The sequence below is a fragment of the Patella vulgata genome, chromosome 5, assembly GCF_932274485.2.
Source record: "Patella vulgata chromosome 5, xgPatVulg1.2, whole genome shotgun sequence".
NCBI classification, from domain to species: domain Eukaryota; kingdom Metazoa; phylum Mollusca; class Gastropoda; family Patellidae; genus Patella; species Patella vulgata.
Genome location: NC_065883.2, coordinates 38,308,860 through 38,334,209, shown reverse-complemented (window position 1 = coordinate 38,334,209; position 25,350 = coordinate 38,308,860). Strand labels below are relative to the sequence as shown.

General features: G+C 35.4%; 1 protein-coding gene across 1 annotated transcript in view; it reads right to left on the bottom strand.

Annotated features, from left to right (window-relative positions):
• Positions 1-25,350, bottom strand: part of LOC126820658 (heat shock cognate 71 kDa protein) — a 42,298-nt gene that overhangs the window by 16,640 nt on the left and 308 nt on the right. The window contains exons 2-5 of the mRNA XM_050548766.2: positions 19,964-20,172; positions 8,564-8,769; positions 4,281-4,433; positions 1,256-1,811 (exon numbers count right to left, since the gene is read on the bottom strand). Of these exons, the coding sequence (XP_050404723.1) occupies positions 1,256-1,811; positions 4,281-4,433; positions 8,564-8,769; positions 19,964-20,168 (1,120 nt within the window). The 5' untranslated portion in view covers positions 20,169-20,172. The remainder of the gene's footprint in view (positions 1-1,255; positions 1,812-4,280; positions 4,434-8,563; positions 8,770-19,963; positions 20,173-25,350) is intronic.

Below are 25,350 nucleotides of genomic sequence, written 5' to 3'. Positions count from 1 at the left end.
TTTCAATAGGGGAAATCCCAAGCTTTCTAACAGTATCCAACATGGCGATAGTTTACTGGTCGGAAGCGGAGTATTTCACGTATGAAATGTCTATTGTTTTTAGATTTATATCAATAGTTTAGCAGAGTTAGGGCAAAATAAAAAAGGGTGGATCATTCAGAACCAAATTTTGTAGAAATAAGGAATTTTGTGAAAAAAAAATGACTGGTATGTGTTCCTCGATAGTGTTACTCGCAGATAATCATAAAACCTCAAAAACAATTTTATTGTTAAAATTCACCAAATGAAGTGCGAACGATGGCCTTAAAAACCATGCATGTCAATGGATTGTTCCAAATAACCAAATATTAAATTCAAATTCTATCATTAGGGTCAACATTGATATATTTAACCCTTGTGGGTTCACGTTATGAGAATCACATAGCAGGTATCAGGGGTCCATATGGACCCCAGTTATAATTCAAAGTTTTTACGTACAGATATATTTGAATTAAAAGGCAGCGGTTTAGTTTTTATTTGCCTTCATATTTGACAACTGAAAAACAACTAAATTATTTTACAAAAACATTTTAGTGACATTTGGAAAAAATTTAATAATTCTCACAAAATTGCTACTTTGTGTACTATGTGATAAAGAGGTTAAAATGGCAATTCACGCTTGATACAAAAACCATTGAATATCTTGAATTCATTTAATTTTTGGTATTTGTAACATGCATATGCTAAAAGAGAGAATACTCTGGCATACGCAATATGGTATCAGGCAGCAAACACATTAGCAAAATCCCTAGGTTGAGTTGTTATCTTCAAGCGTTGGGCCTGATTTGCATGTAACAGAACTCTGCATGTGGGAAGCAGATGAATACAGAACTCCTCGCTACGTGTAAAAATGTATAGGAGACAAAGTCACTAAATTTCAGAAAGTAATGACCAGTAGTTATTACACAACACTATAAAACATGTGCATGGGGTCCACGGAGACCCCACGTGCACCGACAAGGGTTAAACACTTTTTCAAATCGGATGAAAATTATGACCTAGAAGGTCCACAAGCTACAAACATGATTTTTTTGTACAATCCATAAAGTTAAGATTCGATACATGCCGATTTGAAAAGGAACCAAGATCTATGGGAGATAAACCGGTATATTTCAAGTTTTGTCAAAATTGTGACCTGTAGAGTGTCCACAAATTGTGGCAAGCGAGACGATAATATACGTCCACATAAAAATGTGGGTGTAAAAAAAATACATACCTGCACCATAAGCTACAGCTTCATCTGGGTTGATACTTTTACACAGTTCTTTACCATTAAAGAAATCTTGAAGAAGTTTTTGGATTTTGGGAATACGGGTTGAACCACCAACTAAGACAATATCATGAACTTGCGCTTTCTCAAGTTTAGAATCTCTGAGGGCTTTTTCAACTGGTTCTAAAGTACCTCTAAAAAGATCAGCATTTAAGTCTTCAAACCGAGCTCTAGTAATTGTTGTGTAGAAATCTATTCCTTCAAACAAAGAATCTATTTCTACGTTTGCCTGTGCACTAGATGATAAGGTTCTCTTTGCTCGTTCACATGCGGTTCTCAACCTTCTAACAGCTCTCTTGTTTTCACTAATGTCTTTTTTATGTTTACGTTTGAATTCTTGTACATGGTGGTTCACCATTCTATTGTCAAAATCTTCACCTCCTAAATGAGTATCACCAGCTGTAGACTTTACTTCAAATATACCATCTTCAATTGTAAGAATAGATACATCAAACGTACCACCTCCCAAATCAAAAATAAGTACATTACGTTCACCTCCAACCTGAAAGATACAGAATGGTGTAAGTGCAATATTCGTAAAATAAATTTTTGCTTAACAAGCAACAAAGATTAAAATGTGGGCAATAAGGGACCAGACATAGCAAATAAAATGCCTGGAGGGTACATGCCCAAAGATAATTTAGCACATTTGTTTAGTCCAACTAAATTAACTAACATTAGTTGGTTGGTTGAGTGTTTATGTGCAGAGAATGTTTAACTCATTCGGTCCTACTTCGCCAGGCGTCAACCTAATTAGCTATTGGTACTGAATTTCACCAGCATACGTTCTCAACGACTGCTGCCGGCCTCTTTGATGTACCGTTTCATTGATCAATAAAGTTATAAAAATAATAAAAAAAAGACGATTGGCTTTCCAAAAGTAGTTATCCAACAAGTGTATAGTTTGAACTAATGATTGTAATCATAAAACTTATACGTCACATCAATGGTTTAAAGAGTTATACAGTCGTGAACTCGTGAGAAAATGTGTGTCATAGGGCGACATTTTGGACGCAAATTAAATATTCTCACGCTCGTTCAACTAATAATTTCTTCGCTGCGGAAAGTGATTCTGATTCAGAATTTCAAGGAATTTTATCAAAGGATATTTACATGTGAATATTAATCTCAATGTTCCAGATAGTGATTTTTCCGAGATTTGAAGCGTAAGATATACGAAATGTAAGGTGTACCAAAATGGCAGCCAGTCTTCGTCGAATGTAATATCCCTGCACTCACTCTTAATTTCTTCGCTATGGAAAGCGATTCCCAATCAGAATTTTTAGGATTTTTATCAAAGGCTAATTAAGATGTGAATATTAATCTCAAACGGAGAAGATGACCCAGATACGACTTTATTACTACAGGCAAAAAAAAACAAAAAAACAGCGGCTGCCAGGTAGGATATGCCCACATTTTGCAAGAAATGATATACCATATATTTACACTATTTGTGTACGAGGTGTGACCATTTTGTCTGTCAGTTTTGGTCTGATTTTCAGGAAAATCGAACTTAACCATGTAACGGTGATATATTCAAACGTTTTTTTTTTTTAAATTGGATAAAAATTGTGAGCTTTAGAGGGACCACAAGTTAAAAAAAACCATGATTTTTCGTACAATTAAGGGCCATAATTCAGCCATGATTACAGTCTAATGATATATTCAAACGATTTTTTTAAATCGAATAAAAATTGTAAGCTCTAGGGGGACCACAAGCTAAAAACACAATTTTGCGTACAATCAAGGACTATAATTCAGAAAATTACGATCCGATATGCGCAAATAGCAAAAGGACCCAAGATCTTTGTTTATAAACATGCATTTCAAAATTGGATTAAAATTGTGACCTCTGCAGGGTCCACAAACTTGATATACCATAATTTTACATTATTCGCGTACAAACGGCTGGCATTTTGTCCAGCAATTCTTGTCCGATTTTCACGAAAAATTCGAACTCGGCCATCCTTGGGGTGTACCGGTGATATACTAAAATGTTTTTTTTAAATCAGATAAAAATTATGACCTCTATAGGGTTCACAAGCTCAAAACGCGATTTTTCGTACAATCAGGGGCCATAATCCATAAAGTTACAGTCCGATACATGCCAATATCGAAAGGAACCGAGATCTTAGGGTGATAAACCTATATTTCAAGTTTCATTGAAAATTGTGACCTGTAGACTGTTCACAAACAATTGTGGACGGACGGACAGGGGCGACGACAATATACGTCCACATGAAAATGTGGGCGTATAATAAAATAAGAAGGAATGGAGATACACAAGTGAGGTTATGTGAACATGTCAAAGTTTGTGAATTTTTAATTATTTAGCGGAGGAAAACGACAACAACTCGAACTCGGCCATCCTTGGGGAGTAACAGTGATATACTAAAATCGGATAAAAATTATGACCTCTATAGGGTTCACAAGCTAAAAACGCGATTTTCGTACAATCAGGGGCCATAATCCATAAAGTTACAGTCCGATACATGCCAATATCGAAAGGAACCGAGATCTTAGGGTGATAAACCTAGATTTCAAGTTTCATTGAGATTGTGACCTGTAGACTGTTCACAAACAATTGTGGACAGACGGACAGGGGCGACGACAATATACGTCCACATGAACATGTCAAAGTTTGTGAATTTTTAATTATTTAGCGGAGGAAAACGACAACAACCCTCGTACGAATAGTCAGAAGTAGCTGGAGCTGGAAGCTAGTAGCTGGAGGACATCTAACCTGGGATCTCAGCGATGCACAAGGGGTTTCATGAAACGTAGAACTCGGTAGAATGGTGGTCCCTCAAACCAGTGAAGATCGATGAACTCCTAGTAGATTTTAAAGTTGAATTTAATGTATGATAAAGTCAAAATTGGCGATTTTGGTTTTTAGTGTTGCGGTCATTTTTCTAAAAAAAACCAAAAAAAAAAAAACCCCTCATTCAATTGTATATAAGCTTCAACATACCTTTTTGTCTAGACCATAGGCAATGGCAGCCGCTGTTGGTTCATTAATAATACGTAAAACATTTAGACCAGCAATAGTACCAGCATCTTTAGTTGCCTGTCTTTGAGAATCGTTGAAGTAAGCAGGTACAGTTACAACAGCATCAGAAACTTTCTGAAAAAAAAAATCAGGTATAATTAAATATTTAACAAACGGTTGCCATGCAAGATACGCCCACATTACATACTTGTTAGCTCGAGAGGGTCCACAACCTTGATATACCATATTTTTACACTGTTTCCATACGAGGGGCACCATTTTGGTCCGATTTTCACAAATTCAAACATAACCGTCATTAAGGTGTAACGGTGATATATTCAAACGTTTTTTTTAAATCAGAATAAAATTTTGACCTTCATAGGATCCACAAGCTAAAAAATGTGATTTTTCGTACAATCAGGGGCCATAATTCAGGAAGTTACGGTCCGATATGCGCCAATATTGAAAGGAACCAAGATCTTTGGGTTATAAACTTACATTTCAAATTTTAACAAAATTAGTTAAGTGGTTGCCATGCAAGATACACAAATTTTGTAAGAAATGGTCAGAATGAGCTACAATCAGGAGCCCTAATCCAGGAAGATATGCACGAATATCGAAAGGAACTGAGATCTTTGGGTTATGAACATACATTTAAAGTTTCATCAAAATCGTATAAAAATTGTGACCTCTAGAGGGCCCACAACCCTTGTATTACATACTTTTACACAATTTGCGTACAAAGAGCAGCCCTTTTGGTGGGCAGTTTCATTTTAATTTTCCCGAAATTCGAATTCAACGTTCATGGAGATATATTAAACGGTTCTTAAAATCGGAAAAACCAATATGACCTCTAGAGAATTTTGTCTGGCAATTTTAGTCCGATTTTCTTGAAACCAATTGCACTGTTTACATTTCGCTCTGGCGTAGGCTACAATTACTCACACAGTTTGGAAGTTCAAGTAGCCAGTTTCCACACCATTGACGCTTGTTTTCATCTGCTTGACACCAGCTTATAGCATTATGAAGTATTAGAACTAGATAAATTAAAATGCACCCCCAAGTACACAAAAAATCCCGTTTTTAGCTTGTGGACCCTATAGCGTTCATAATTTTTATGCGATTTAAAACGTTTGAATATATCACTGTTACGCCCTAAGGATGGTCGAGTTCGAATTTCATAAAAATTGGAACAAAACTGACAGACAAAATGGCCGCCCTCGTACTCAAATAGCGTAAAAATATGATATACTAGCAGAATGCCCGGCTTCGCTCGGGGGTCATAACCCCGAAACCGGAAGTGGTAGACTAACGCCACCTGGCCTATGTTACTCCCCGGTCAGAGCTACCCCCATACCCCAAATTTCAGACTCGGGGCAGACCTAGTGTAGCCGCCAACCCCGAACTGCCCGGCTTCGCTCGGGGGTCATAACCCCAAAACAGGAAGTGGTAGACTAACGCCGGTCTGAGCGTCCCCTATACCCCAAATTTCAGACTCGGAGCAGACCTAGTGTAGCCGCCAACCCCACGGACAGACAACAGTCCCAAATATTAGTATAGATCAAGGTTGTGGACTCACTAGAGGTCACAATTTTCTTCGGATTTTGATGAAACTTGAAATGTAAGTTTATAACCCAAAGATCTTGGTCTCTTTCCATATTCGCGCACATCGGACCGTAAGTTCCTGAATTATGGCCCCTGATTGTATGAACCAGCGGCTGCCAGGCAGGATACACCCACATTTGAGAGATGGATAGAGAACAAGCTAAAAAGAAAGTGATTTGTCCTACAATCAAGGGCCATAATTCAGGAAATTACAATTCGATATGCGCAAATATTGAAAGGAACCGAGATCTTTGGTAGGGTGGCCCATGTGCTCTACAGAAATAAAGTCCACATTCGCCGTGCCGAGACCAACTTTCTGACAGTATGATACTATAAATAACCATGGCACGTGCAATTCTCTACAAATCTATCAACTATTACAGCCGTAAAAAATTTATTGTTGACGATTTTGAATAGCAGTGAAATTAAGCTTCTTGGTTATTACAGCAGATTTAGAAATTACGTTCGTTTCATTTTTTAAATCGCTTTATCATTAACTGTACCGTTAAGAGCGGCATCTTTTGGTTTAGTACAAATAATATCTCTGAATCACTCGGGTTAGACAGGAACATGATACTAGCAGTAGTTTCATTTTACTTTTACAAGCTTCTTAAAACGATTGTTGAGCTACCTAACGTGCTTATTTCTAAATTCAATTTCTTGTTCTAGCTTTCTGTTATGTTTCGTAAAAAAGTAGTCTTGATTATCACGACCTGTCAATCAGACGTAGAATGGTCAATAGACTGGTTAAGCGAGACTAATTTCAAAACAAGGGCACGTAACCTATCTTTTACTCAAAAGTGTCTGGATGTTATGGACGACACTTGGAACCAGTTTTCAGTCTATTATTTATAGATGATTAATGGTCATAGCTTATTAAGTACAACATGATCGTTTATTTAGTGACTATAATTGTGTGAAACTGATTTGAGGCTTGGCATATATATAAATATTGTGGCGTAATTGTCGAGATATATGGAGATATATGGAGATATTTATTTATGGTGGGTCACCCTATCTTTGGGTTATAAACTTACATTTCAAGTTTCTTTAAAATCGGATAAACATTGTGACCTCTATAGGGTCCACAAGCTAAAAACACGATTTTTCGTACAATCAGGGGTCATAATTCAGGAAGTTACTGTCTGATATGCGCGATTATCGAAAGGAACCAAAGTATAATTACCTAGGACGTGATTTACCGATTTTTGATGTATTTGTCAATGGCGGAATAACTATTTTGAATGGATAACAATACTACAACCACGGTAAAGCGAGCATCTATGGATGTGCTCTTTTTTTTATATTCACCAAATGTATAAATACCTCGGGCATGATTTACCGATTTTTGATGTATTTGCTAAACTTTATGCATAGTTTTTAGCACTAAAAACCCCTTATTAAACGATACAAGTTTTACAGTGTAGACTGTTCACAAACAATTGTGGACGGACGTCCGGACAGGGACGATGACAATATACGTCCACATGAAAATCGCTTTTTAGCTTGTGGACCCGAAACATACGCCCACAGCAGCTATATCGTCTGGGCAGTCAACAAGAGTTGTCGCATATTTTTCCTTTTTTCGGTAATTAACCATTTATAATACAGGGGCGACGACAAACTCAATTTTTTGTACAACCTGCGCCATAATTCAGGAACGCGAAAGGAACCGAGACCTGTGGGTTATAAACATACATTTCAAGTTTAAACCAAATCGGATAAAAATTGTGACCTCTACAGCGTTAATCAGGGGCCATAATTCAGGAACGCCAAAGGAACCGAGATCTGTGGGTTATAAATATACATTTCAAGTTTAAACCAAATTGGATAAAATTTGTGACCTCTACAGCATTCACAAGCTAAAAACGCAATTTTTTCGTACAATCAGGGGCCATAATCCATGAAGTTACAGTCCGATACATGCCAAATGGAAAGGAACCGAGATCTTAGGGTGATAAACCTATATTTCAAGTTTCATTGAAATCAGATAAAAAATGTGACCTGAAGAGTGTTTAGAAACAATTGTGGACGGATGGATGGACGGACAGGGGCGAGGACAATTACGTCCACATGACATAAAAATCGTGCAGGATTTTATCCGAGTTCAGCAAAGATCGGACTTCTGCGAGGTTTACTGTATGTAAAGTTTCAAGATGATCACTTAAGAATTGTGGCCTGTAGGCGACGGTGATCACTTAAGAATTGTGGCCTGTAGGCGACACAGACACACAAAACGAAAATGGCCTTAGCTCTGCCCAGTTCTGGAAGCAATGGCTGCGAGTTTTACAACATCTGACTTACTAGATTACTTCACAATTCCCAAACTTGGAGCTACGTTATCTACAGACAGATGAGAAGTAGAGTCCAATCGGAGGTTGTGAAATAGCCACCTGTAACCTCCACGGAAAACTTGACATCAAACGACATTGAACTTTGCAAATCGATTATCACAGACATTTTAGCTTGAAAGCGGGAGATTGGCATTCATGACGATCAATGAATCTGATAGGCTCACAAGATGGACTTGTACCCAATCGAAATTAGTGCCGAAATATGCAGGGTATTAGTGAAGGCCTTGATAAGATGTACTTAGTTAAAGCGAGATCAAGCCTTCTATTGAAGATGTAATTAAGCCCTGATGTAAATTCTTGACACACCTTTCCTAAATATTGTTCTGCCGTTTCCCTCATTTTAGTTAGAACCATGGATGATATTTCTTCTGCTGCGAAGGTCTTTTCCTCCCCTTTATACGAGACTGATATTTTTGGTTTGGTACCTTCGTTGATAACTTTAAATGGCCAATGCTTCATATCAGATTGAACATGACCATCATCAAATCTTCTGCCTATTAATCTTTTAGCATCTGAAATCAAACAATTAAAATTCTAATCTTATGGGTCACTTTTCAGTATTGGGCACTTTCCGAATGCTTTAATATAAATTCGATTTATAATTAAAATTTTGAAATTTCAAATATTACATTACTTTCAATCCATGCACCAATACCTGCTGTAATATTATAAATAAAACTGGTTCAGTGAATATTTTTTTTTATTTTTTTATCAACAATTGTCAAAATTCGTTATTTTCAACCTGCAAAATTGTGACATGGAAATCTGAACCTTTTCATTCCATGATTGCCAGTATTACAGGCAAAGAAATGAAGAATGCTGACTTAATGAAATACATAATTGTTCAAATGATCATTTAAAACCATTTGACACTCCCCTGTTGATTTTTTTTTTACGTTCATCTGACTGAGGTCCATAAAATATTCAACCAGCGGCTGCCTGGCAGGACAGGCCCACATTTTCGAGAGATGGATAGAGAACAAGCTAAAAAGAAAGCGATTTTTTGTACAATCAGTGGCCATAATTCAGGAAGTTACGGTCTGATATGCGCGAATATTGAAAGGAACCGAGATCTTTGGGTTACAAACTTACATTTCAAGTTAATCGGATAAAAATTGTGACCTCTATAGGGTCCACAACCTTGATATACCACATTTTTACACTATTTGAGAAAGAACGGCGACCATTTTGTCTGTCAATTTTAACGAAATTCGAACTCAGCCGTACTTAGGGTGTAACGATGATATAATACGTCTTTTTAAATCGGATAAAAATTATGACCACAAGCTAAAAACGTGATTTTTCGTACAATCAGGGGCCATAATTCAGGAAGTAACGGTCCGATATGCGCAAAAGGAATCGAGATCCTTGGGTTATAAACTTACATTTCAAGTTTCAACAAAATCGGATAAAAATTGTGACCTCTATAGGGTCCACAACCTTGATGTACCATATTCTTACGCTATTTGAGACAGACGGTGGCCATTTTGTCAATTTTGGACAGATTTTCACAAAATTCGAACTCAGTAGTCCTTAGGGTGTAACGGTGATATAATAATACAGGTTTTTAAATCGGATAAAAATTATGACCTCTATAGGGTCCACAAGCTAAAAACGTGATTTTTCGTACATTCAGGGGCCATAATTCAGGAAATTATGGTCCGATCTGCGCGAATAACGAAAGGAACCAAGATCTTTGGGTTATAAACTTACATTTCAAGTTTCAACAAAATCGGATAAAAATTGTGATCTCTATAGGGTCCACAAGCTAAAAATGTGATTTTTCGTACAAACAGGGACCATAATCCATGAAGTTTCGATCCGATACATGCCAATATCGAAAGTAGCCAAGATCTTTTGGAGATAACCTATATTTTGAGTTTCGTCAAAATCGGATAAGAATTGTGACCTCTAGAGTGTCCACAAACAAATTGTGGTCGGTCGGACGGACAGGGGCGACGGCAGAATACATCCACATGAAAATGTGGGCAAATAAAAAAGGGCCATTACTCACGGTGTAATTAACGGAAATTGCTGAAATTCAATAGGCATCTTCGTTGCACTAATTTAAATGATGCATATCAATTTCAAACAGATTGGATGATAACTGTTGTCAGAGCATTCAAAAGATTCAACAAAGTGAAACAAGGGCCATAACTCTAGATTTAATTAATGGAAATTAATGAAATTCAATAAGCTTCTTTGTTTTACTAATCTAAATGATGCATATAAATTTCATACAGATCGGATAATAACTTTGGTTGTTAGAGCATAAACAAGGTACAATAAAGTGAAACAAGGGCCAAATTCAATAGGCTTCTTCATTTCACTAATTTAAATGATGCATATTAATTTCAAACAGATCGGATGATAACTTGTCATGAGAGCGTTCACAAGATTCAACAAAGTGAAACAAGGGCCATAACTCTAGATGTAATTAACGGAAATTGCTGGAATTTAATAGGCTTCTTTGTTTTACTAAATTAAATGATGCATATAAATTTCATACAGATCGGTTGATAACTTTTGTCGTTAGAGCGTTCACAAGGTGCAACAAAGTGAAACAAGAGCCATAAATCCAGACAAAATTAACGGAAGTTATTGAAATTAAATAGGCTTATTCATCTCACTAATGCAAACAACACATATCAATTTCAAAACAATCAGATGATAAATGTAGTCTATAGAGTGTTCACAAGAAATTGTGGACGACGGACCGACAGACCGACGGCAATATACGACCACATTTCCATGTGAGCGTATAAAAATCCAAATCATGACGCTAGAAATAAACCGAAGTGTATAGCAGATTACAACAAGCATCAGGGAATATTTTACTTTTTTACATTTGATAAGCAGTTTCCAGAAAAATTGTGTAAGAATGCTAATCAATTGTATAATTGAGTAGCAAAATTTACCAATTGATTAGCAGTTTTTTAGTATGTTATAGAATTCTTATTTCACATAATTATGTGACAATAATAACAATACCCATATTATTTGTATTACCAAACTGTTGTTTATCAAACTGTTGTTTATATTTATATATAAAATAAAAAGTATGTGAATGTTTTATGTTATTCTTAGTACAAAACCTGGACATTCTTTATTTACTTAGCCAGATCTTTTCTGGGTCATATTTCCTCACCCAATCTTGAACTGTTGCTAATTTTGATGTCGAATTTGAAGACAGAACATTATCATGTGTTTGACTTGCCATTAGGGCTGCAACGATTCCCAACTACCTCGATTTGGTTCGATTATCGATTTTAACCATTCGATTCGATTATTTTCGATTCGATTATCAGCTACAATAACCAGTAATTTTTCCTGTATATAATTCATTAAAAACAATAAAAACACAAGACTAAAATTCTCTTGAACACTTTTTTAGTTTTAGAGTTAGACTGCCCACTCACGCTGACATCGAGACTGTGCTTTCTTTTGAGATGGTTTGACAGGTTTGTTGTTTTCCTGTTTTATGGGATATGTCAGTGTAGCATACTCTACAAGTTGCCACATCTTTAGAGTTTTTTCTTACACCAAAATAATCCCAAACTTTAGATTTCAAATGACCAGGTGGTCAAGAAAGTACGTTGTCTGCCATAATTTTACCATCCCGCGTTTGCTTGACTACACTAAACACAAAAATATCCGAAGATAATGACCGGAATTATCAGCTAATGAGATCATTTAGAATTTATATAACGATTACCAAAGCTATTGACCTAAATTAACATCCAATGAACATTCGGTAGGTCACCAATTTTAAATAAATTAACTTTCGTGAGCATACGGAAATTGTTTTAAAGGGAGGCCACTCTGTTTTAGTAATGTTTTCGAGTGACATTCGTGTGTTGTTAAATGGACACCGATCACCAAATATTCCTATGCCGTCACCCAAACAAGGGCCAAAGCTATTTTTAGTCTTCCTCTCCCTTTTCCTCCCTTTTGCATGGCGATTTTTGTTGACTTTTTGGTGTAGAATCGAGGGAAAGGGTTTGAAAATACATTTTCTGCCAGGTTTTGGTGAATATTCATAATTTTGATGCGGAAGGATACATGAGTTGAGAGGTTGGTTAGGTTGAAATGTAGGGCCTGAAATTGCATGTTTACTTGTCTCTACTTCCAGCTTGTGTATCTCAAGTTTTTCATGAAGAACCTCATACGTGCTTTTGGGCAAGTGGTTGCCACATGTTGCTCCATCTGTGGTAGAAAGCGTTCTACCCAACGAAAATTTGGGAAAAAGTTAGAGTCGGTCTAAGATACGAGAATTAACATTGGAGTCAATGGGGGAAATCTTTAGTGATCTGTGTCCAAATAATGTAAATTAAAAGTTACGTAAAAACAAAGTTTTTTTAAACAGGTCTTTCATTTTTTATCATATGGTAAGGTGTACATTGTTTTTATTTGAAATTTAATTTGCAATTGAACCGAATCGAAATTTGAACATTGTAGATCGTGGATCGAACCGAGACGGCTAGTGTCGGTTATCGGTGCACCGAACTGAATCGTTGCAGCTCTACTTGCCATCTTGAATTTCGCAACGTACCCTCGATCATCCGGTAATTTTATCTTGTAGTGTTTTGAATGTTTGTCTTGACGACTGTGACTACCACAGATATAGAAAGTATGTAGTGTTGTAGCAAGTAATTTGTAATCTCTATCATCAAAACCTTTTACGTCTATAAATAGCAGACGACAAACATGTACCGCTGTCATTCCACTGGACCATTGCAGAGGCACGTAAAGAGTCTTGATATAGACAATAAAATTGCGAGATTTGAGATTTGTTTTGATGTGTTTTACGATACTGAATGGTTTTAAAGTTAAAATTAATTTTCAAAACTTTGATTCGCGCTGAAGCAGGGTTTTATGCTAATAATGCTAATCAGATATGAATTTGATTCGCAAAATCGGACGTTTGAGTCTCAAATTGCGATACGAACCCGGTTAAAATATTCCCTGACAAGCACATGAATGGGGTTGACGTCAATGACCAATTATGTACATATTATCGTTTTGAGGTCTTCTCTAAAATGGTGGAGAAAAATATTTTTTCATCTTCTTGAAGTCTCGATTGTTAATGCTTATATATTGTACAAATCTGAAGGTGAATCAGATGTTATGTCAACAAAAGATTTCCGCATTTCTTTGGTCAATAGCCTTGGTATTCCAATAAATAAAAATGTTCGGGTTGTAAATGATTTACAGAGACTTGATGGCAACCCACATTTTTGTGCCAAAGCTACAAAACCAGCCGAATGTAAAGTTTGCAGTGATAGGAAGTTAAGTCAGGAATATCGGAATGAAACATCATATATTTGTGGCACCTGCTGTGATAAACCGGCCATACATCCTGAGTGCATGGAGAGATACCATTCTGTTGAACAATATGAGTAACCAAGAAGAAAATCTGCGTCAAAGTTCAAGGTTTTCTCTGGTGGTAAGGAGACAGGGTTGTCGCATAATTATATTTTTCAGATCCTGGAAATCAAGGGGGATGAGGTGTTTCTCCAATATATGGAACAGTCGGGGGATTTTTATGCTTGGCCAACAAGGGTGGATCAAAGTTGGGAAATGATTTATTCCATAACAAAAAGATAGGTTGCCAGGCAACAAAACATACGCCCACAACAGTTAAATCGTCCGAGCGGTTGTCAAAGGTTGTCACATATTGGGGGCCTTACAGATCAGATTATAAATTTTGTCGTTTGAGGGTTTACAAGGTTCTACAAACTGAAACAAGGGTCTCAACTCTGGAAGTAATCTACAGAAATTGTTGAAATTTGACAGGCTTTTTCATTTTACTAATTTAAATAATGCATATAAATTTCATACAGATCACTTGATCACTTGTCATTCGAACGTTCACAATCGCCATAACTCTAGAAATTATTGACGGAAATTGCTAAAATTAGGTGGAAAAGGTGATTTTGAGATTATGATTATACATTTGATTTTATTAGCTGTCCAAATAGATCTCATCATTCCTCTCACAAAATTTTTTACAGATTCAAAATCGGATGAAAACTTTTTTTTTTATCGAGGCTCAAAGTTGCGATTTTTGACTTTTCGCGGAAGAAAGGTTTTTCAACACTTTGAAAAAGCCATTTTTGGTGTTTTTTGTGATGCCATATTTCATTTCATATCAAACCTATTAAAAATGAAGATGTAAATTCATGAAATACAACTTTAAGGCTAATTATGCTTCAATTTTCACATTTTTGTAATAATTACACCGATTTCCACAGTAACTGCAAAATACATAGGTTTTCTCAAAAATTCCATTTTGTCAGAGCGATTTTGGTCAATTTTTTCATCAAAAATGGTCTTGTGCATGTTATCTGAAATTTTGAACCTGGTTGTTATGCATTTTAAAATCAGTAGCTATCAAGTATGATTAACGAAAAAAAAAAGAGTAAAAATATATATATGCCTTCTCTCAAGAGCTGAATATATGTTCATTTTTGAACAAATTTCCGCGGCACACAATTGCCTATTTTTGGGGCGTTTTTGGGACATTAATAAAACAAGGAATGGAGATACACATGTGAAATTATGGGAATATGTCAAAAAGTTTGTGAATTTTTAAAATCACTTATTTCCAATCCGCCATATATTATTAATTTTGGTTGTCATAGCAACCAAAATGGAAAAAATGCAATTTTTGACCATTTTCAACGCTACTTACCATAACCCAAAAGGTCATCACCACATTTTAAAGTAAGCAGTTTAAAATATTTGAAACCCCTGTAATATCAAATGATATGGATTGTGTAAGTTTGAGAAAAATATGGAGTTTGGGCTGTTACCATGGCAACCACATTTATTTTTTTCCGAAAATCATTATTTTCCAATAATCATGACATCAATATTGATAATTGTATTATTTTAAAAACAGAAGCTATTGGACAAGATTTTAAAAAATAAATAAAATCAAAATATTTATATGTCTTCTCCCAAGAGCTGGAAAGGGGTTCCCTTTTGAAGAACATTCTGCAGTAGCTAGTTGTCCATTTTGGCCACTAAGACATAAATAAAATATAAAAAGGAATTAAGATCTTGAAGAGAAATTTTGTTTACAAGTAAATATGTTTGTGAATTTTTAAAATTACTTATCTTTACTCTTGTATATTACTTAATATTTGGTTTTTATAGCAATCAAAACGAAAAAAAAGGCAATGTTATTCCATGACAAACCAATTGATCGCCACATTTTAAGTACAGTAGCAGAAAGCTTTTTAGCATATATTTATAGCCCATGTAATACAAAATATTAACAATTATATAATTTTAGTGAATTATTAAGGATTTTGGATGGTTGTCATAGCAACCACATAATTTTAAAAAACGGACAACTCTTGTTGCATTATCATTGTTCTCAGCATTCCTTGCTTACATTATTGTTAGAATTCTGCTTTTACATATTATTTTCTACTCAGAAGATAACATTTACCAATAAAAGAGAGAGAAATGGGGTTTAACGTCCACTCGACACAAACTAGGTCATTTCGGGACTAACATATGGTTCAATTTTATTTCCATAATTCGCTTGCGCGTAGGGGTCTTTAGCAGTGGGAGGAAACCGGAGGACCCGGAGAAAACCCACGAGGTTGGACAGGCGACCCTACTCCTTGTCACGTACAACCAGCCTAGGCCTAAAAGCTACAATTTAACTCAAAGAATTGTTATGTTTTTACTTCACTTTTGAATATTTATATTATTCCTTCAAATTGGTATGTAGCCCATTGAGCACCTTTTTTTTTTGTATATTTTAATCAATGTAAACAAATATCGAATCAAGGCCCAATTAAGGCCTTAGGTTTGTCGGTTCATTCAATTGTTTAACTGGCCAACAAATATGTGATCCTCGAGGTGTTAAATATATTTTCCTAAAAAAAAGAATTAAAATTATAATAATTAGTATGACAACTGTTATATAATGCTAAATTATTTAGTAAAAACTAAAACGTTTTGCGAAAATTGGGTATCCGTATCAATACTGAGTGATGATAGTAATTAGTATTGACATGACTGACCTAATTCATAATCTATGTCGGTTCCATCATCTCAAACGAAATGTTGCAAATCGCCAACGGCAAATCCAGAAATTGAGCCATTTTTCAAATTATTTCAGCTAGTTGGTCCAACTTTATATATTTGGGTATAATATCCGTTTAAGTGGATAGAAATTTATGTACTAATTATCAGTAGTACCTATACTATCTTCCTCACGCCTTCTGTCAGTACCAAGACCCGTGTGGATGTTTTCCGGTTTCATTTCCATTCGTGTGCACAGAAATGCTTTAAAATTGGGCTTGAAACATTTGTCAATTTTACGGAATTGTTCAATTCTTGAAAAATGTTTGGTGTTAAAAGTAAAGACGTGTGGTCGCCAATAGGAAATTTCCATTCGATTTTATATTTATATCCTGTCACATGGTTATAAAAGCGCGCGAATATGAGTCACGTGATGTAAACAGTCAACCCAGCAAAGCCAAAAGGCGTGAAAAAAATGGAATTAACTATCCTTATTTATTTTCAGGCAAGTCCTTTATTCATATAACATAACGCTTACTTCATAAATAACCATCAGAGTTGCCTTTCGACGTAATTTACCGCGAATATGAGTCTAAGGAACATGGAATACATTTTAGTTTTGGTGTTGAAATGACGTCATAACAAGGCTAAACTACGCGATTTATTTTTGACAAAATTTCTCATTGTATACCATTTTCAATTGCTTGGCGGGCGCACTTGCCATGCTCTGATTTTGTTGATTTTAATAGCATCAAAACGACAATAAAACGAACTTTCAATCGGTCGGGGGTGCTATATTGACAAATCGCCTAAAAAAAGATTGCATGAATTGAAGCGTTCAACTTGCAAAAAATGCATGGTATTTCGAAATGCCAACAAAGCACCCCCGACCAATTGAAAGATCGTTCATTTATCTTTCTAATGATATTAGAATGAAAAAATAATATTACCGGTAATAATAAGTGCGCCCGCCGAGCACTTGAAGTGGGGTACCCTCGTTTAAAAACGTGACAAAATTTTTCAGCGTAATGTCAAAACACAGGAAATTAACGTTTTTCAACTTACGTTTATGAAATTAATAAAATGAACACATATATAAAAATTATATCAAGCAAAAGAACAGGATATCGGCTTCCAAAATATTTTAAAATTATTACAAAATATTAAATAGCCACCGTATGACGTTAAGTTGAAAAAAGGTTACAAATCGGGAAAAATTCAATAGACCTGTTTCACAAATTTAAATGATGCATATACATGTAAATTTCGTACATATCGGATGATAACTATCATCAATCGAGCATTAACAAGGTTTAACAAAGTGAAACAAGGGCAATAACTCTAGAAGTAATTATTGTAAATTGTAATAGGCTTTATCGTTTCACTAATTTAAATCATGCATATAAATTTCACAAAGATCGAGTGATAATTTTTGGCGTTAGAGCGTTCACAAGGATCAATAAAGTGAAACAAGGGCCATAACTCTAGATGTAAAAACGGAAATTGCTGAAATTCAATAGGCTTCTCCATTTCACTAATCTAAATAATGCATATATATTTCACAAAGATCAAATGATAACTTTTGGCGTTGGAGCGTTCACAATGTTCAATAAAGTGAAACAAGGGCCATAACTCTAGACATAATAAACAGAAATTGCTAAAATTCAATAGGCTTCTTCGTTTCACTAATTTAAATAATGCATGTAAATTTCAGAAAGATCGGATGATAAAGTGAAACAAGGGCCATAACTCTAGACGTAATAAACAGAAATTGCTGAAATTCAATACGATTCTTCGTCTCATTAACCTAAATCATGCATATAACTTTCAGAAAGATCGGATGATAACTTTTGGCATTAGAGCGTTCACAAGGATCAATAAAGTGAAACAAGGGCCATAACTCTAGACGTAATAAACGGAAATTGCCGAAATTCAAAAGGCTTCTTCGTTTCACTAATCTAAATAATGCATATAAATTTCAGAAAAATCGGATGATGCCAGGTGGCATTAGTCTACCACTTTTGGTTTCGGGCTTATGACCCGAGCGAAGCCGGGCATTCTTCTAGTTGCATATAAATTTCACAAAGATCATATGTTAACTTTTGGCATTAGAGTGTTCACATGGTTCAACAAAGTGAAACAAGGGCCATAACTCTAGACATAATAAACGAAAATTATTGAAATTAAATGGGCTTCTTCATCTTACTAAGGCTGACCTTAAAAATATCTTTGTTTCACCAAACCCGACCCACAATCGAGGAGAAGGGTCGGTAGGTCGGGTTTTTTTTTCAGATTTTTTTTTTTAAGAGCTAATTTGACAGCTTGATAATTTTCCGGGTGCAAACATTCGTCTTCTTTTATTGTCAAACAAATCAATGACATCGGGATTTTTCGTGATGCACGACTCGCACACGAATTGCCAGAAATTGACGTTTGAAACTCCCTCAACACGTTTTTTAACGATCGTGCGGGTTGTGCCTTCATTTTTCTCAAAAACGGATATTCAATATCCGTTTGAGAAAAATAGAGGCAGAATCATGGACGTGCTTTCGTCTACAACCATTTTGTTGAGAAGCGACACCTATGATGCTTTCGTCTTGATCAACCAGTTTCAATAATGAATCAAACCATAGCCATAGTAAAGGGAAATAACTCTCGTGATATATTTCAGGTTGACACAAAATAAAATAAAAAGATCGCGGAAAAGTGCAATAAAATAATTTAAGTCCGGGGTGGTTTAAGTTAGTCGGTCGCATTAGGCGAAACAAAGATATTTTTAAGGTCAGCCTAATGTAAACAACATATATCAATTTTAAAACAATTGGATGATAACTTTTGGCGCTAGAGCGTTCACAAGAAATTGTGGACGATGGACGGACGGGGGCGATGGCAATATACGTCCACATTTCAATGTGGCGTATAAAAACTAAATTGTGGAAAATAAAAGTTGTAACCAGTTTCAGTTGTTTAAATTTGTTTAATGAATTATTGGCACCAGTTTTTCTGGATTTGTTATTTTTATAATAAAGAAAACGTTAAATGTAATTTGTGTTTTTCTATTTTGGTGTCCATCATAAAAATGTAACATACGCAACCAATTAATTTTCTTGAAACCAAGAAAGACAAATTGGAATTAAAACTAGTAACATTGGAGTCCATTATAAGGCTTATTATTTAACATTAAAATTGATAAATAGAGATTAAATGTTATGGCCATGGTAAAATGTGAGTAAACACTGTACACGCAATAAGGTTTGTAGTTTTTTGTTTTGAAGTATTTCTGTCTTAAAAGCGTAAACAATCTGGATGCTGGTTATATTTTTGGTCAGATGAACTGAGTTCTGATACAGCACATGAAAAATTGTGTAGTTTCAAAAATTGTACAAAACCTGAGTCACTATTTGTGTCCTGTATAACATGAGCTTAAACATTCAGGCATAAAATTATATTTTTTTTTTAATTTAATTTTCTTTCTAAAATATGAAAATGTTACATATTTTTCTTTGTATGCAGATATATTTAAGCAAAATTAGTGAAGGTTTATTTTCTAGCAAATATGTCACACTTTTGTGCACAATACCAAAAAGTGACCCTTATATACATCTTACACTTCATATATTATCAAGTCATTGAAATTAAGACTGTATGACGAATTCAACTTACCAAATACTGTATTTTCTGGATTCATGGCAACTTGATTCTTAGCCGCATCTCCGATGAGACGTTCAGTATCTGTGAAAGCAACATAGCTGGGAGTAGTTCGGTTTCCTTGATCATTGGCAATAATTTCAACTTTACCATGTTGAAAAACTCCCACACATGAGTAAGTTGTACCCAAGTCTATGCCAACAGCTGTTGCTCTTGCCATTTTTCTGAAGAAAAAAAAATTTAAATGTTGTTGGAACATTTTATATGCACCACTTGAACCAGTGGCTGCCAGGCAGGATACGCCCACATTTTCGAGAGATGGATAGAGAACAAGCTAAGAAGAAAGTGATTTTCCCTACAATCAAGGGCCATAATTCAGGAAAATACAATTCGATATGCGCAAATATCGAAAGGAAACCGAGATCTTTGGGTTATAAACTTACATTTCAAGTTTCAACAAAATCGGAAAGGAACCGAGATCTTTGTGTTATAAACTTACATTTCAAGTTTCAACAAAATTGGATAAAAATTGTGACCTCTATAGGGTCCACAACCTTGACATACCATATTTTTACACTATTTGAGAACGAACGGCAACCATTTTGTCTGTCAATTTTGGGCCGATTTACACGAAATTCGAACTCAGCCGTCCTTAGGGTGTAACGGTGATATAATACGTTTTTTTAAATCAGATAAAAATTATGACCTCTATAGGGTCCACAAGCTAAAAACGTGATTTTTCGTACAATCAGGGGCCATAATTCAGGAAGTTATGGTCCGATATGCGCGAATATCGAAAGGAACCGAGATCTTTGGGTTATAAACATATATTTCAAGTTTCAACAAAATCGGATAACCAGCGGCTGCCAGGCAGGATACGCCCATATTTTCGAGAGATGGATAGAGAACAAGCTAAAAACGTGATTTTTCGTACAATCAGGGGCCATTATCCATGAAGTTACGATCCGATAGATGCCGATATCGAAAGGAACTGAGATTTTAGGGAGATAAACCTATATCTCAAGTTTTGTTGAAATCGGATAAAAATTGTGCGCACATTTTCGAGAGATGATAGAGAACAAGCTAACAAGAAAGTGATTTTTCCTATCAAGGGCCATAATTCAGGAAATTACAATTCAATATGCGCGAATATCGAAAGTTACTGAGATCTTTGTGTTATAAACTTGCAATTCAAGTTTCAACAAAATCGGATAACCAGCGGCTGCCAGGCAGGATACACCCACATCTTCGAGAGATGGATAGCAAACAAGCTAAAACGAAAGTGATTTTTCCTACAATCAGGGGCCATAATTCAGGAAATTACAATTCGATATGCGCAAATATCGAAAGGAACCAAGATCTTCGAATTATAAACTTCATTTCAAGTTTCAACAAAATTGGATAAAAATTTGGACCTCTATAGGGTCCACAACCTTGATATACCATATTTTTACGCAATTTGAGAACGAGGGGCGGCCATTTTGTCTGTCAGTTTTGGGCCGATTTTCACAAAATTAGAACTCGGTCGTCCTTAGGGTGTAACAGTGATATAATAATACGTTTTTTTTTTTAAATCGGATAAAAATTATGACCTCTATAGGGTCCAAAAGCTAAAAACACGATTTTTCGTACAATCAGGGGCCATAATATGCGTGAATAATGAAAGGAACCGAGATCTTTGGGTTATAAACTTCCATTTCAAGTTTCAACAAAATCGGATAAAAATTGGGACCTCTATAGGGTCCACAACCTTGATATACCATATTTTTTTACGCAATTTGAGAACGAGGGGCGGCCATTTTGTCTGTCAGTTTTGGGTCAATTTCCACGAAATTGAACTCGGCCGTCCTTAGGGTTTAACGGTTTTTCAAATCGGATAAAAATTATGACCTCTATAGGGTCCACAAGCTAAAAACGCGATTTTTCATGCAATCAGGGGCCATAATTAAGGAAGTTACGTTCCGATTTGCGCGAATATCGAAAGGAACCAAGATCTTTGGGTTATAATCAAACATTTCAAGTTTAAACTAAATCGGATAATAATTTTGACCTCTACAGTGTTCACAAGCTAAAAACGTGATTTTTCGTACAATCAAGGGCCATAATCCATGAAGTTACAGTCCGAAACATACCAATATTGAATGGAATGAAGATCTTAGGGTGATAAACCTATATTTCAAATTTCATTGAAATCAGATAACCATTGTGACCTGTAGACTGTTCACAATTGTGGACGGACGGACAGGTGCGACGACAATATACGTCCACATAAAAATGTGGGCGTATAAAAACGCAATTTTGTTGCCATGGTAACCAAAAGTAGCAATTGGAATGTTCAGAGAGAAAAAATAATGTTTTTTTTTAAAGGGATCAGCATGAGAAACCCCTAAGTAAGCATTTTCACTGCAAAATTCTATATATTAAAGAAATGATGACATATGCGCATATTAATTAGCTGTACTTAGTCATTTTCGCCGAAGGACATTAAAAAAAAATAAGCCTTTATAGTAATAAAAACAGTCTTGTAACTTTAAGTAAACAAACCTCAACTTCTGTTTTTGTTCTTTTATTTACAACATATACCACAAATAATAGAAAGCATGATGTAATTTGGATTACTGATGATTTATTTAGAATTTATGGATGATAAATTTAGCTAAAAACTGCAATATCTGTTATAAAGATAGGTTGTCTGGCAACAAAACATACGCCCGCAGCAGCTAAATCGTCCGAGTGGTCGTCAAGGGTTGTCGCATATTTATTCCTTTGTAGGTAATTGGGGGCCTTTACTAGACAGTTCCATACAGATCAGATTATAAATTTTGTAGTTTGAGGGTTTACAATGTTCTACAAACTGAAACAAGGGTCTCAACTCTGGAAGTAATCTACTGAAATTGTTGAAATTTGACAGGCTTTTTCTTTTCACAAATTTAAATGTTGCATATAAATTTCATACATATCGGATGATAACTTATCAATCGAGCATTAACATGGTTGAACAAAGTCAAACAAGGGCAATAACTCTAGAAGTAATAAACGGAAATTGCTGCAATTCAATAGGATTCTTCTCTTTACTAATTTAAATGACGCACGTAAATTTCATACAGATCAGCATATAACTTTTGATGTTAGACCATTCACAAAGTTCAATAAAGTGAAACAAGGGCCATAACATAAACAGAAATTGCTGAAATTCAATACAGTCCATGCGAAAGCCGTCGGACATTACCGATAAAATAGCTCTCGGTCCGGTATTTTCATCATGAATACCGGCCCAGTTGTCCGAAAAGATTCTGGACCTGGTTTACTGACTGCTGGTTGTATTAAATCCTCGCCGTATTGGCACTGACTGACGGCACTTCGTGCACGGACTGTTGAATTCTTGTTTAAATTATTGTGTTAATTTCACTATTTAAAATGTAAACAAAATCTTATCGAGTACGTGCAGTACGGAGAGCGTGAAAGTTATACAGGACACAATTATCGTGTTGTTTTTTGTTGAAAATTGCCACGATAACGCCACGATAAATAACTTGGTGTAGCAGTCGCTGTCGTGTGCCACGATAATCGCGGGACACGATATTTGTCATAAACAATCAATGTCAAAACGATATACTGCCACGATGTTATGAATGTTTAATATTTTCGTTAATAATACGGACGTGTTAGGTAAAGTTGTATAGTAAGAACACGGGTGTTCACATTCACATATTCTACACGATATATCATATGCGGTTACATTTCCAACCAGTCATGTAAAGCTGCATGTCTAGTACATTTTGAAGGACACGTATGCATAAGACTATACATAGTTAAGAATTACTCTCGAATCACGGCAAAGATAGACTTTAAAATTGCAAACATTAACGGTATTTAGGTTACCAGTCTTACAAATAGAAATAAGACAAATAGAACTAGCAACGGGAGTCGAAAGTGCTTTCAAATCAGACACAAGAAGCTTGTACTTACCGCAAAAATGAAATGAACGCGACACAAGTCTCCGATGTCAGAGAATATTAGTAAAGTATAACCACTATCAAATCCACAGCTCTCATTTTATTTTAGAAAAGAATAACTGTAGGCTTGATATAAGAGCCTATTCTACATGAACCAACCCCAAATCAATGGTAACTGTCAACTTGTATGTTGTAATTCTCGTGCAGATTTGTTTGAATAACAGAAATGTCCCGTGTATCAAAGAATAAAATCGCACGTAGGCACTCTTTGTTGTTTTTATGCGAATTCAATTTATCTAAAAGGGGCTCCGGCGCAATTTAAGGAATTATTTTTGACCCAATATTAACCATCGCCAATTTTTTAAATCATCGGATAAAGTCAATTAACAAACAATACGGGTCTACTTTATTACAAAAACAGTGGTGTCTTGGGTGAGTTTATGTGTAAATTAAGGGTGCTATAGGCCAGTAACCTTTTTGTACTCATTTGACTAAAAAACTTGCACAAAGGAACTCTGTAGGATGAGCCACTACTGTGGCTGGAGTAAGGCGGAAGACATCAGTAGTGGAACCATTTCTACTTGGTTACCACTGAGCACACATCTTGTCAAAACTACAATGATAACTTGGCTGAGAACGAAGTAATTTGAATGAAATTTTCAATATTTTCTTTTTTTATCATCTATTTTTGAATTATTATATAGCAAGAATGACCAACTCTTTATTTAACTCTTAGCTAATGCTAATGTATCTTTAATAAATGAATTTTGCATTCTCATAGCCCTATTACTATTAAATTTAAACAAGGGTCTTAACTCTGGAAGTAATTTACAGAAATTCTTGAAATTTGGTGAAAGGCTTTTTTGTCATAATTTGCATAAACTATTATTAGAAATTAAATTTGGGGACAAGGAGCACGATAACAAAGTAAATGATTGGCTTTGTTGAAATACATTACAGTATGTATTTTAAATTTCTTATTGTACTAATTTGTAGGAAGTCATGCAAGTTGGTCGATTATTAATCACGTGATAACACCCCACCACGCGGTGAGAAATTTCTAGAAAAATGATACCTAGTTAACCTAGGCCAAGAGTATTTCTCAAGTCAATGAATGGATCTGATGTTATTTCGGACTCTTATTTAATAAGATTAGGCGTGTATTAAATAATTACAGTATATCTAGTAAGACTGAAGACGTCTTTACCGATCAACGGATTGTATCGCGTGGCTTCGCCAGTTTTTTTATTTAAATAAATGTAGGCTACCCCATTTCAAGTTAGAATTAGAATGGCTTTTAAATAATGCGTATGGATGGTCGAATTCTGTAAACTAAAAACATCCCACATTTGTATGTATGACACCGTTTAACCCAACAAACCAAGTTAAAGTTTCCTTTTCAATCATCATGGTCCATTGGCGGTTCTCCATGAGTCGATGATTTAT